The following is a 15,099-nucleotide window of genomic DNA, read 5'->3' as shown; positions in this document are numbered from 1 at the left end:
AATTATAAAATAATTTGTATATAATTAATTAAAATTTATAATGAGAATTGAAATCAAATTTTATACTCGATGGTTATTTATTGTAACCCTTATAATTTTATTTTAATTTATTTCGAGTTTAATGATTATACACTATCAGTGTAAATTTTGTTACACTATTAATGCATCACAACCACTCAATTATATTACTTTAAAAGACAAACATTTACAACAAATTAACGGTTGTGATTAATTGACGGTGTAAAATTTTTTTACGGTCAATATATTCCAATTATATTCATTTATTTTAGTATAAATTTTAGAGTCTATTTATATGTTATAATTAAATATTTAAAAGTTTGTTATACAATTACCTCATTTATTATCAAACTTTTATGATGAAATCAAATTCATTATCAATTGTGCTTTGAAATAAACTTTTTACCAATTATTTGATTATAGAAATAAACTTTTTACCAATTATCTGATTATAGAAATAAACTTTTTACCAATTAGGCTTAGAAATTGGAGCAATTAAGACACTTAAAAGATTCTCATTCTTAATTTAATTAATCATATTTCGATTTTGAATTCTTTAATGATTTGCATATGACTTCTTATCTGCACTGAAATTCTTTTATTGTTAAAATCAACCAAGACTTCATATTTTTGATATTGTCTATGAGATTCTTCTTTATTTTGGAGGCGAGTAAAACGTTACTTTTTTGTTAGGGGTCTACTTTTTTGTTTGTCCTGGGCCTCTAAAAAGTTGGGACCGACCCTGCTTGTAAATATGCTTAATTATTGGTTTAATGCTTATTCGATGCATATGCTTTGACTTGATTCGGTATTTGTCGGATACCAGTTTGGTTCCTATTGATTTTAATTCAAGTTTCTGAGCAATTTAACGAGTTAATGCGGTGCTGTCCTGGAATTGGAAAGTGCACTAAAAATGTGAATTAATTTGTGCCGATGCATAGTTTGATTGTCACATGATATTTGTTTGACATTGATGTCAAGATGGGTTGACTTTAAGCCAACTTTTGAACGATTCCATGTTTTAAATAGTTGCTGTCCGGAAATGGTTTTCACATGTACATGTTGATTTAATTCATACTTCTTACATATGTGAGTTTAGTAGCATGTTTGTTTGACATTGATACCAAATTTATTTGTTTTTTATTCCGACTTTTTCGAGCACTTTACAACTTGCATCAATGCTGCCTGTGACTTACTTTTGTGGTTCCAATGCATGTTCGAAATGTTTCTACTCATGATTTAATGTTAATTTGAGTTGTGATGCAAGTGCTTAGTCCCGATTATGTTTCCTTGTTGTCTCTAATGTGTTTGTTGACTTGTGCAAGGGGTTTTAAGAGGACTTTTAATCATGTAATCAATTCTTGGTTATCCAATTAAAGTGGTTTCTCCACTTTATTTGTGGATCGATTAGGCTTCCAACGCGTTTACTCATGTTTCTCATTACATGAGATGCATATGTTATGGTTATTTGTCTGGATTTGTTAGCTTGTGCAGGTTCATTGGTTGACATTAGGATGTGATTGATACACATTCTATTCATGATTTATTGATGCTTCGAGCGATCTCTGATTATTTTGTTGTTGATACTAGCTGCTGCGAAGTATTCTGGGTTTCTCACGCTTGTTGAGCTTATTACGGATTGATATCCGTTTGGTATATTTCTTGTGTTTGTTTTCTTTCCGCATTGTATTTTAATGACTTTGCCATGAGAAGTAGGACTAGAGATGCATGACTGGGAGTCCCCACTTTAGGTGGGAAATGCTGTTTTAAAACACTTTTAGAAGGCAATTCCAAGTTGTGCTTGCTTGTTTAAAGTCCTCAACGAAGATAATTTTGTGTGTTTATATTTGTGCCAAAGACCTCACAAAAGGAATTCCCATTGCCATTCCTCATTAATAAAGTCTTCAAAGAAGGCATAAAATGGGAAGGACCCGCAATCGCCCCCCATGTTTCTAGTCCCCAGGTCATTCTTAGCTCGCGTTACACGTTGATGTTTTGAATAGTGCTACTCTTGTTATCGAGTCAGTCAAGTGGAAAGGACCCGCAATTGGTATCCCATAATTTGTCTTCAGCTCGCGTTCGTAAACGTTGATGCTTAGTTGTGATCTCATTATTGTCTTCTACCTCCTACCTCGATGACACAATATCTTGGTTAGGGGTTTAGTCACCTATGACGATTCACTTTTGTTCCTCTCTTACCGAGATAACACGATATCTTGGTTAAGGGTCGATACCCCTAGTCTTCTTGCCTTGATGACACGATATCATGGTTAAGAGCTATTCATTTTCCCACTATGCTTACCTCAATGACTCGATATCTTGGTTAAGCCCCCTTATCCTACCTTGATGACAAAATATCATGGTTAAGTGTCCCATTTCCCTTATCCTACCACGATGACACGATACCGCAATTAGGTGTTATCCCTCTCCCTATTCTACCTTGGTGACATGATACCTCGGTTAGGGGCGTGCTACTTGAGTGAGTGGATACTCCTCAAGCTTTGTGTGTTTGCTTTGTGCTTTATAACATACTCCCCATAGGATCTTTAGTTCACTCTCTTTCATGTTTGAACTAATTAGACCTTAGGCTTAAATCTATATATGCATGCTAATATTAGGTAGACTTCCCTCTTATCCCAACTCTAGGTCCACAAGCAAGACAACAAGTAGGATCGAGGTTCCCCGTTTATTTAGTATTTTGCATTCACGCTTCTTTTTATTTTTAACTTTCAAAGCATCTAATAAATAACGAATAGAATCGCATTACCACGAGCCTTAAGCAATTAAAACAGTGGGAATGTGTAGTCCCTACCTCATTCTTCTTTCATTTATAGTCTTTGGTGTGGTTCAAATCACAAACTCTTCCCTCAAAAAACACATAACAAAACACATAAAACACCTAATAAATGATGCGAACTATACTTCCACGAGCCTTAAGTGATGAAAAAGGGTGAGCGGGTGTAGTCCTTACCTCGCGTTTCTTTCATCCACAGTCTTTTGTGTGGTTCAAGTCGTAAGCCCTAATAAAGTAGAGATGTGATAAGTATCCTTGATTGATATTTACAACAAAAGACACCAATTAATTCAATTTTCTTTTACTTTTAAGGACATGTTAATTCCTTTCTACCAAAATTGTGTAAGTCTCCAAAGGTCGAGCAGCAGTGGAATGCGAGCTTAGCATCGTTCATCTAAAAAAAGTACAAACATACCAAATTTTTTGAGCCGAGCTACGGTGCTCTGATTTCTTAATAGGGATACGTAGGCATTAGGTTGCGGGGCCTAAGCGAACATTATTATCTAATAACTTTGTTTTCCCCGTATTTTATTTTTCTTTCTTTTGCATGCATTCCATTTTAGCATTAAGCTTTAGAATCATAATTTTACACCCTTAGATTAGAACAGCTCAGCGGATCCCATCGAGTACGACAGACGTGAGGAGTGCTAATCCCTTCTATTTGTGTAACCGACTTCCTTACCCTTTTCTCTTGGTTTAGAGGACCATGTTCTTTCCTTTTCTCAGGTTTACTCGGTGTTTCCTTTCCCTTTCTTGGGATAAATAACATTGATGACGACTCTTCTTTCCGCGCCTTTAGATAAAAATTCGAGATGCGACACTTCCAAGCACATATTTTTATCCCTAAATGGACTGTGTTTATCCAAGGTGAATAAACAAAAACCTTAAAGAACTTTATACATTTCTACCCATCCAGAATTACATGAACACCTCATTGACAAAAAACTTTTCTCACAAAAGCATTTGGCTATAAGAACTAGTGAAAGAAAGTGAAGAACAAAAACTAGAGAGAGATAGAGTGTGTGTCAATACACAAAATGAGGTTTGGTTTAAATGAAATTTGAAATGAGGCCTCTATTTATTGGCTTCCAAAAGAGGAAAACCTTATTAAATAAATTTGACCGTTACTAATCAATTGGACCAATCAATTGTATCATTTAAAGATAACGATTATAAGTTCCAAAATAGGTAAAAATTGATATATAACCTTTGTTAATTTTTCGGGTTCATTCAAAGAACCTTAATATTAAAAAACTCGTCAATCTAATCGATTTAATTAATTGATTAGATCTAGTCAAGATATATTTTTTTGACTTTTTCAATGTTCCCATTTTTTCCATGCAACTTTTATATATAAAAAAGTTCAATGGTTCAGATTCATTCTCACATTCTCATATAAAAAAGACATTCTCATATGATATGCTATATATATATATATATATATATATATATATATATATATATATATATATATATATATATATATATATATATATATATATAAATGTTCCGCACAAGGCTTAAAACAATTCTTCATAGTTATATTCACAGTTGTCTTCAACAAAACAAAAAACCTATTACATACAAAACATGCAAAACAAGGTTCCACACATTAATATGTCGTCCTCATGGTATGTTCATTAGCTAGCTTATATCCAAATAAATGTTGCTTATATCCAAATGAAATAAAATTGGAAATTATACAATATTAAATCTTATTATCGAGGCACCTTTGTTAAGCTAGTATTGATATTTTAAATAATATTTAGTAATCAGTATCAATTCCTACATGTAGAAAAACAATATGCATTTTTTTGCGCTATGTTCTTTATTTTATTTGGATATGAAAATGATATGTTTATAGTAATATATAGTGCTCGAAAATAAATGAACACAAGAGATTTATACTAGTCACCTTTATCAACCACGGATACATCTAGTTCATTCACACCTCGAAGAATTTTTCACTATGTTAGATATTTGAACATACCTCTTATTAAGACCTTTCTTACAATATTCTAACATAAACATAAATTATACCACTTTCTTTTTTTTTTTTACAACACTTAGAGAAAGCACACCACTTGCAATAGTTTAGAATGACAATGGTTCATGAAAAGATCCAATTCAATATTGCATACAGGGTTTCCTAAATCGGTTAAACGGATACATAATTTTATAAGTGCAGAATGATTTTCAAATTTCAAACAACAATAGCCATGTAACCAATTTCTTAAATAAGTTAACTAGTTACTTGTCTTAAAAGTGTATATAATGTTTTAAAAATTATGGCACATATATATCATGTAATCAATTACTTGATAGTGTAATCGATTACACTAATGAAAAATTTGAATTTTTAACTTTGAAAAGTTATGGCTTCGATGTCTATTATGCATGAATGTTAGAAATTTTTTAGAGGTGAATAGATGAGGGGTTTTTGAGCATCTAAAGTTTATATAAATGAATTGATATTTTATACCTTACTTCATGATCAATTCCTTTAAATTCTAAAATATCCTTAAGCTTATGTACGTATTCTTGATTCTTGATTTCAATATTTTTTTCTTTGATATTTCTTCTTTAATAAGATCGAGTCTTCGTCAAAACTAAATAAGGATAGACGATGAATATCTGTTCATCTTCTTCACATATGTTTGATGTAAAAATCTTGACAGGAAATAATACATGAATTAAAGCTTTCTTCTATATAATTAAAATATAAACATTTGAAAGAGCATAGTTGCCTTTTGTACTTAGTAGAATGCAATTTTTTGCAACTAAGTTTGTAAGTCACAAATAAATAAAACACAAAGAAAAAGAATTCCAAATGTAAGGAGCTGAATAACAAAAATATTGAAACTTACTTAGACATAAAGACATAAAAGTAAGTTATACTTAATAATTTCATTTATCATTTTAATATATCAATTGCGTCATAGTTTAAATCAATATTCTGGTGCAATACATTTTAGACACTTTGAAGAAAAGTGAAATACATGGAAAGATGAACTAACAATTTCATCATTATACAAAGACGACAATAAAATGTATTTTCATTTTAAATCTGTATAGAAAAATATTTGTTGCATTTTCATCATCAATTCACTAATACTTTTATCATCTTTATTAAAATAAGTCAAACATATGAAAGTCTACTCTATTGATTAGGATTCTAAGGTGATAACATATGATTCTGTTTGATAAAATTAGCGGTTAAGTGATAAGCTAGTCTATAGCTGATTGCTGATAGCTAGTGGCTGATAACTGATAGCTGATAGCTGATAAGTTAATTAAAGTGTTTGATAAAATTAACGGTTTAACTAGCTAATAAATGTAAAATAACATAAAAAAATTTATTAATTAATAATTAAATACACATTTAAAAGAATTAAAATTTATAAGGGTATTAATGAAAGAAAAAAAATATAAGTTATAAGCTAAAACGCTATTTAAAATAGCGTCTGAAAAATAAACTATAAACTAGTAAAATAAACTATAAGCTTGTGATGAAAAGACTGTTACCAAACAAGTCTTTTATTATCATATGAACTTATAAATTATAAACTATAAGAAAATTTCTTTGGCCACCTCCCTATGGGGGTCACCCCCAGCGAAAATTCCAAAATACCCCTGCTTCGGAAGTTCATTTCCGAAAGCGTCTTTTTTTTGAAAAAATTGACTTATTTCGGAAGTTCATTTCCGAAATACTGCGATTTCTGCAGATTTATCAAAACACTCCCCCTCCCCCAATCATTTACCCTAAATCAAAACAAAAAGTGGCAAAGGCGAAAATTTGTGCAAACAGAATTCCAAAGCTGCATCAAGGCTCCAATCACACTGCTAAACAACATTCAAAAGCCCTCAATCCTAACACTTTGTAAGTTTTGAAATTTTTAGATCTATTATTGAAATGCATGTTATTTAGGGTTTTAATTGCATAAATGATATATGGTTAGGTTGTTAGTAGTATTTAGGTTGTTTAGAAGCATTTTGATTTGGTTTGAAGTTTGGTTTAGGGGTCTGTCATGGAAGTTGCAGAAAACTCCATCGCAGGGGTGTTTCGGAAGTTCATTTCCGAAAACACCTCCATCATAGTTTTCGGAAATGAACTTCCGAAATGTATCAGAAGTTCAAATTTTTTTGTTTTTTATTTTGTCTATGCATATTAATCGTTTTCAATTGTTTACAGGAACATGTCAGGCAACCAACCAGCACGCAAGACTGCGTCTTCTAAAGAGGGCGCTAAGGGAAGAAAGGGTTCTTCAAAGAAGGAGGTGAAAGAGGTGAAGGAGGTGAATGAGGTGAAGGAGAAGAAGAAGCTTTTGACTGGTTCTGCTTCTCGTCCCCTGGGGGTCCATGGCTCGGACGTGCAGGCTCAGCCTTCAGGCGTGATCAACGCTGATGGTTCTGATACTGAGTGGGATGAGGATTGGTATAATTATCTTCATTCGGAGGACTTCGCTCGTCGGGAAGAATAACGTGTTTTTATTTTGTTTGATGTGTATTTTGTAACGCTCGTCGGGCAGAATAACATGTTTTTATTTTGTTTGACGTGTTTTGTTTTGTTTTGTTCTGATTTCGGATTGTATCGCACAGTGTTTTTGTATTGGATTTATCATGTTAGTTTTTGGAAGTGGTAACCGGGGTCGGAACATATGACGGAGGAGGTGGATGTTCGGAGGAAGAAGAACCGGAGGTACGTCCACCGCGAGACAAAGGAGCCAATCAATGTAAGCTATAGTTTATCATTATCATCTGGGGACGTCATTTCTAAAAAATCAAGATTAAAAATAATAAGATTTTTTTCCCAATTTTTTGTAATGACGTCCCCTGATGATAATGATAAACTATAGCTTACATTGATTGGCTCCTTTGTCTCGCGGTGGACGTACCTCCGGTTCTTCTTCCTCCGGACATCCACCTCCTCCGTCATATGTTCCGGCCCCGGTTACACCTCCTCCGTCATTTGTTACTTACAGTAGTACGTATTTTTATTAAAAGAATAAAAAAACCTTTTGAAATTTGGAAGCCTTTTTTTCTCCCCACCACTCTCTCATCCCCACCTACCCGTGTTCAACAATATGTAACTTTAATTTTATGTAATATTATCGTTGTAATCTTCACCCGATTAAATAAAGCGAATTGTTGTTGTTTTTCATTTTATTCTGTCCAGACATATTTTCGGAGGTTCATTTCCGAATTCTCCAAGGGGGGTGCGTTCGGAGATGAACTTCCGAAACACCACATTTTCTGAAAAGTAACTTTATTTCGGAGATGCATCTCCGAAATCAATATTTTATATTAAAAAAAACACGTTTTCGGAGATACATTTCCGAAAACACCTTTTTTAAGAAAAAAAGTACAGTTTCGGAAATGAACTTCCGAAACAAGAGGTATTGTGGTAAATTCACCAGGGGTGGGCAAGAAGGTTAGGAGGTGGGTGAAGAAATTTTCAACTATAAACTCAAAATATGGCTTGCCAAAGAGAGTCATAAAACACAACTTAGACAATTGTATTTTTTACACGAAGTCTACATAATAGAGAAATACCAAAAGGAAAAAAAAGAAAATTCTCCGAATAAAAATTTCATATTTGATTTCCCTTTTAAAAATATCTTTGATGACAAAATATACATGATACTCTACATGATACTTTAAATGTTTCATTTATTGAATATGATATGTAATATCTTTGTTTATAAATTTCACAATGTCATAATATTATTAGTACACCTTTAAACAACACACACCTTTATTTTTTATTTTTTTGGCTTTATACCACCGGTTTAGTCCGGTGTCCGGTTCGGGGGCGAGTTCTGGCATCAAGTGGTTCCATCCCCCTCCCGATCGCAGTTGTGGGGGATCGAACCGTGTTTCTCCCTACCAAATCCAGCGCCAATCACCATTGGACCAACTAACGATTGGTACCTTTATTTTTATCTTCCTTTAATTCTACTAATTTTTAATGACAAATATAATATAATGTATTAAAAAAATGTAAAAAAACACCATTAACACTTTAATTCTACTAGTTATATACTTTATATATAAAAGGTGTTATAATTTTATAATTTTATATATGTATTTATTTATTTGTTTATCGATTATAATTTATCCCACTATTTTTTTAGTTATTAAATTATAATTATCCCACTAACTAATATTTTTTTATATAAAATAATTTCAGATTTTAAGTAACCACTCCTAACTCCTTCCTTTTTAATATTTATTTAACATTAATTATTTTATTCTTCTTTTTCTTAAAGATATGATTATTTCTTTTATTTTTTTTAAAGTTTAATTATTAATATTTTTTAAAAAACCATATTTAAAATTTAAAATTTCTTTTTTATAAATAGTCAGAATTAATTCTATTACCAAAATTAACTTAACACCACGTTTTTATGATTTTTTTGTACATCTTTATCATAAAATTTTACACCATCAATGCATTATGACATTCTTGTATTACTTTAAAAAGAAGTGAAAATAAGAATCAAATATTTTATATTTATTAACGATTGTGATTCATTTCTAATGTAATTTTGCATACAAAAATAATTCTATAATATTTTAAGTAACCACTACGTACTAGACAATTCTTTTTATAATATATTTATTAACAGTTATTTTGATTTAATTGTAATTTTGGTTCTCTATTATCTTTTTTTGGATTTTGGTCTCTGTATTTTAAAATCCAGAATTTTAGTCTCTATATTTAAGTTTTTTGAAAATTTTGACCCTTACAAATTCGAAGGCAATTTTAAATGAAACGACACTCACATTGATGATATGTTAATGCCAGTTAGTGGTGTTTAAAAAAACTAATTTTATTTAAGATTTATGTTCGATATGTCATCAATGTGAATTCCATTTCATTAAAAATTATCTTCAAATTTGCAAGGGGACCAAAATCTTCAAAAAATTAAAATAAAAGTACTTAACTTCTGGATTTTAAAATAGTGAGACAATCAAAATTACAATTAAGTCTTATTTTTCTTTTAAAATAATAATATTATTTTTTTATTTTTTAATTCCATTATTTTTAATATTTATTTAACATTATTTCTGTTATTATTTTTTTTAAAGATATTTGTGTCATTAAATAAAAAAACCAACATTCTGTCATACAATTAAAAGAATGTCAAAATAAAAATGTAATGTGGTGGAATTCATGATCGTCATTGATTCACAGTATAAAATTAATTTATACTGTCAATTCATCATCATGCATCACCCATTTTCTTTTAATTATATAAAAAAAGTATATTGTTAACTTTCATACCAAGCAAAGTATTAAATTATTGTAATTTTTATATACAAAAAATACACTAAATATAAAATATCATATAATTTAAATATATTATAATTTGCTTTTTCAAATTATAAAATATCTAATAAATAAAATTATTTTTAGAGAAAATGAGTGATGTACTGACAGTGATCACCACCATGTATTCAATTAATTTTTTTTTTTTTTAAATTTAATAAAATAATAAATTTATAACTTTCTATTGGATGACATTACACTAGCTTTTAACTCTTATTTTTAATGAAACATACATTAAAATTCTCATAAAAGACATTCTTGCGTTAGCGCAATATTATACCCATGCCCTTCTGGACACTAAACAAGCATGGAGATTAGCATTATTTATATAAATTTCAATCTAAATACTTGGTTGTTGCAACGAAAAATAATTAACTGCACTGGTAGAATGAAAACAAAAATGAAGTACATTATTATCCTTTGTGTTTTTAAAGCAAAAAACATTATTGCATACAACAAAAACATTACAGGATTACATTCCCTCAAACAACACTAAATAATTCAAAATTAAATAATATGTATTTGCAGTCATCATCATCATTCATCAATAAACTGATATTTGCAAATTATTTGAACACTTCTCAACAGTGTTCAAATACCTCGCACGTGCATATCGAATTTCTTTAAGACCATCATCTGCACTCCAAATATGAATATTAATCTGTTCCAACACTTTCCCCGCACACATTAAAAAGTACAAAGTTGTAACTTCAGAGTTTGTTGTTTTCGATTTATTCATTTCCACCACCTTCAAACTTCTTATCAAACAAACAGGTACTACTCTTCTACCTTTCCAGAAGTTTTTAAGATCTACGTCAAAGGGATGTTTATAGTCCTGCAATATGCAAAATTGTTAACAAATCAAACAAAATTACACATGCATAAAATGTAAAGTATTTGACTCACTCACCTCAAATATAACTCCTGATCCTATGTTCATTGTCAGTTTTTCCATTAAAGGACAACTGTTGAGTAAGAATTCCAATCCACCTAACTCATTAGGATGCATTTGAGTGTTCAGAATCAAATGTTTTACATTCAAACCTCCTTGGATTCGCACCGGTTCGTCTCCAGATGGAATAACCTAAATGCATAACAAAGAATCAAAATGTTTTACACGTAACCACTAAAATATGATAATTATTAATAATAAATGAATAGAATAGTACCTGGAGTAAATAACTGCAAACTGTTAGAATCTTAGCTGCAGAAAAATCTATCAGAATTTTGCATAACTCATTGCCACATTCATTGAAACTTGATTCTAGGGCAAAATCAATGTCTACCTCTTCTATCTCTCTTGCATTTATATCAGAAGTAAACACAAGTCCAGAATACTTAAAATAGTGAAGTATTGGTGCATTAAATGATAAATAATCTGAATCCATTTCGCATTTATTTACCACCAACCTTGTTAAACAAATAGGTTCATAACCCAAATCAAAGTGTCCCAAACCCCAACACTTTTCAAGGCTTAAACTCTGAATAGTCCTACAAGTTGACAACAAAGTTTTAAGAGTTTTGATTTTAACATCAACCCGACTCAAAGACAAGTCTTTAAGTGCATTGAAGTTAAGAGAATCAGGCGCATCGAAACCACAGGAACTCAATTTCAGAGATTCGAGCGACGATCCAAGTTGATAAACTTGCGCTGGCACTGGAAACACAGTATTATTGTTATCATTATTGAAGTTTTTCTTGTCTGAGAAATCTAGGGTTAAGTCTTTCACCCTGCACTGTGCAGCGAAGGCAACACATCTCTCAATTGTGTTGCTACAAGAAAGAGGATTTGAAATCTTGAGAGAGAATTTGTCAATGTCGCGGTGATTGAAGTGTGCAATCCAATTTGTGATGAAATCGATGAAAACCTTTCTTTGTGCTTGTTTGATTTCATCAGAAGTTGAATCGACAAAGAAGTTTTCGTCGAAGTCAATGTTGTTTCCGGATTGCCATATATTCAACCATTTTTTGTTGAGTATGCATGTTCTTGCTGCGGCTTCTTTGAAAGGTAGGAAAGAAAGAATTGCAAGAAGAAGTGATTCTGGTAGCAAAGAGAACAAATCCAAGTTATTGTTCTCTGTTGCCATGTTTTGTTATGGAATTAGATGAATAGTAATAAAATGGTATGGATTTATATAGAGTTGAATGGGTGCAAATTTCAGTTTATAGAAATGCAACGTTTGGAGGAAGGGTGGCATTTAATTAAGGTATCAAATTGCGGTTTTAATTTTGATAGATTAAATATTAAATCAATTACTATATACACTTTACAACCCAATAAATATAGAAAATTTTATTTTTAGTCCTTATAAAAAAATGACATATTTTATTCCTTACAAAAATTTTATGCATATAGTTTTTCTTGCTATTTTCTAAAATTTTAAAAACTTTTTAATTATCTTAAACTTTTATATTTTAAATTTTTTTCATACATTTTTAGAATATTATTAAATGTTCCTTTATTAAATTAGAGAATTTTTTAAAATGAGAAGAATTAAATATAAATTTATTAAATTTTAAAAGATAATGATAAAAGTAATGCAAATTTTGACTTAGAAATTAAATTTTGAGTTCTTTTTTTCGAGAAACTTTTTTAAAACGTTCTAAAAATGTCTGTAAAATGATCATTAAAAAATACAGATCGATTTAACAGAAGAGACTAAAACTACGTGCATGATAATTTTGTGGGGACAAAAAATCTCATTCTTAATAGAAACCAAAAATAAAATTTTGTAATTTTATAGGAACCAAAAACATATTTATCCCATCAAATTATGATAAATATGATGTGAATTTATAAAAATATTTACTTATTAAGCAAGTCACAAATCCTTATAATATTAAATTTAGGTAAGTTATTCCTTAGCTTTTTTATTTTCATTTAAAAAGGAATGTATGTAGACAAAAAAGGAGAAAGTTACAAAGTAAAGTACAAACCATTTTTATTAGAAATTGATCCAAAAATAAATTGCAAACAAATTTTAAAGAATCCAAAAAAAAAAAAAACCCTCGTATAACATTTAATATTAGAGATTTATTGGTATGTATTTTTAATGTAAAAAATTTTACACCGTCATCATCACCATTCAGATGAATTACTTTAATAAAAATTAAAATAACAGTAAAATAATTTTAACAAATAAAACTTCTTTATACCGTCAGTGTATTTCAATTAAATTTTAAATATTATTAGAGTTTTATTGTGAAGATGTATGTGTCGGTCTGAAAGAAGTTTGTTTGATTACAAAGGTGCTTCTTCCTTCTTCCGGGAGGATTCCAAAACACTACTAGAAATACTCATATTACCTGCGGAATTTCCTGCGAAAAATATTCCGCAGGTATACCTGCGAAATTTTCTGAGAGTTTATTAAATAAAATAAATTTCCTACGGATTCAGCATTGGCAGCAAATTTCGCAGGAATACCTGCGGATTTTACTGCGGAATATATGTTTTAAACAAAATATCCAACAAAAATACAAAATTCGCAGGTAATTTCGCAGGAAAATTTCCTGCGGAACTTCCTACGAATATCAACTTTAGAAAATTCGCAGGTAATTCTTTAACTTATATTTTAATTCTTCACACGCACCAACTGAAAATATGTGACTTCGGAGTACACCACAATCATTGATATTTGGTCAGCTGGTTGCGTACTTGGTGAACTTTTGCTTCGTTTGGTAACTAAGTAGCTTCTCCAAGTATTTTCGGTCTATTTACACTTACAATTCACGCGAGTACCAAAACTATAGGCAAATTTATTTTCTTATCCGCCGTTTTTTCCAGGTGAGAGTGGTGTAGACCAACTTGTAGAAATTATCAAGGTTAGAATGTTTTAAACAATTGCAACTTGGTTGAACATCTTGTTTCACCTTTCTATTTTGTTTAGTGCTATTTTTATTTTGACTACCTTTAAACTCTTAAATAAAATGTATGAAAATATTTCTAATAATCATATCAATTAATAATATATTTATCAAACTAATAAAAAAATTAAAATAAAATAAAAGGAATCAAAAGAGGATTAGGGTATTGAGACAGAGTCACGTTTCAAATCGTGGCCCCTTTCAACCTCCATCTTCCTTCATCTTTCCGATCGCGACCTCCCTCTATCAACTCTTCTCCGATTCAACTTCCGATGAGACGAATGGCGGTGGCTCAACCTTCTCTTCCATGGCGAAATGGCGGCGCGATACACAAGCAAATGACAGTCTTTCCAACTCTAATTCAAAATTTGGGTTTCGTCTTCCTTCTCCTCTCTTGCTTCGTCTTTCATCTTCTGCTTCCGAATTTCTTCATTGTTTGTTGATTTTTGAGAACGTTGACGAATCATTGTTCGTTGTTGAAATGGTGATGAATGTTGAAGATTTGTTGTTGAGTTCGCTATGCTTGGTTACAGATCCGTTGAAATGATGTTGTTGTGTGGAAACTTATGATAGTGACAACATCACTTCTTATTAAGAGGTTTCATTATTAGTTTAACCAAACATTTTTATGCATTTCATTATATGATACAATTCCATTTTACTTTGTTGTGTATATTTGAAGTTAATGCTTCCTTTAGCTATTGCAGTAGTAGCATTTTTGTATCCCTCCAACTATACTCACTCAGGATATTAGTTTTCATCGATAGGTATGCCTCACACTTTTGAAACACTTTTACTCATGGATTTCGAATATTATGTCTAAACTTATGCTTTGAGTCCTAGTATTTTTAGCACAGGAATTTATCTGCTAGCAAAATTTGAAGTTGTTTCTAACAAGAAACTCTACCTCGCAAATAACTACATTGTCAGCGCAAATAACTAATCTGCTGTAGTTAGGTATTCTTTTTAAAGATACTGTCCGATTCGCTACTAATTGCAATTTGCTTTCTTTGTATTTTCAGCTGCAAGGAGCCTATTGAGCCATTGTCAATTGAGGAAGTTGTTGAACGTTGCCATGCTCCAGAAGATG

General features: G+C 30.8%; 1 protein-coding gene across 1 annotated transcript; it reads right to left on the bottom strand.

Annotated features, from left to right (window-relative positions):
* Positions 1 to 10,603: 10,603 nt before the first annotated feature.
* Positions 10,604 to 12,233, bottom strand: LOC131643809 (putative F-box/LRR-repeat protein At5g54820). Its single transcript, XM_058914132.1, has 3 exons — positions 11,315 to 12,233; positions 11,056 to 11,229; positions 10,604 to 10,980 (listed from the first exon to the last, which is right to left on the bottom strand). The coding sequence occupies exons 1-3, from the start codon at positions 12,230 to 12,232 to the stop codon at positions 10,690 to 10,692; spliced, it is 1,383 nt and encodes a 460-aa protein (XP_058770115.1). The 5' UTR covers position 12,233; the 3' UTR covers positions 10,604 to 10,689.
* Between the last annotated feature and the right edge of the window lie 2,866 nt (positions 12,234 to 15,099).

This window comes from Vicia villosa, linkage group LG1 (assembly GCF_029867415.1).
Source record: "Vicia villosa cultivar HV-30 ecotype Madison, WI linkage group LG1, Vvil1.0, whole genome shotgun sequence".
Taxonomy (NCBI): Eukaryota; Viridiplantae; Streptophyta; class Magnoliopsida; order Fabales; family Fabaceae; genus Vicia; species Vicia villosa.
The sequence above is the reverse complement of the archived record's forward strand: the minus strand, read 5'-3'. Positions and strand labels throughout refer to the sequence as shown.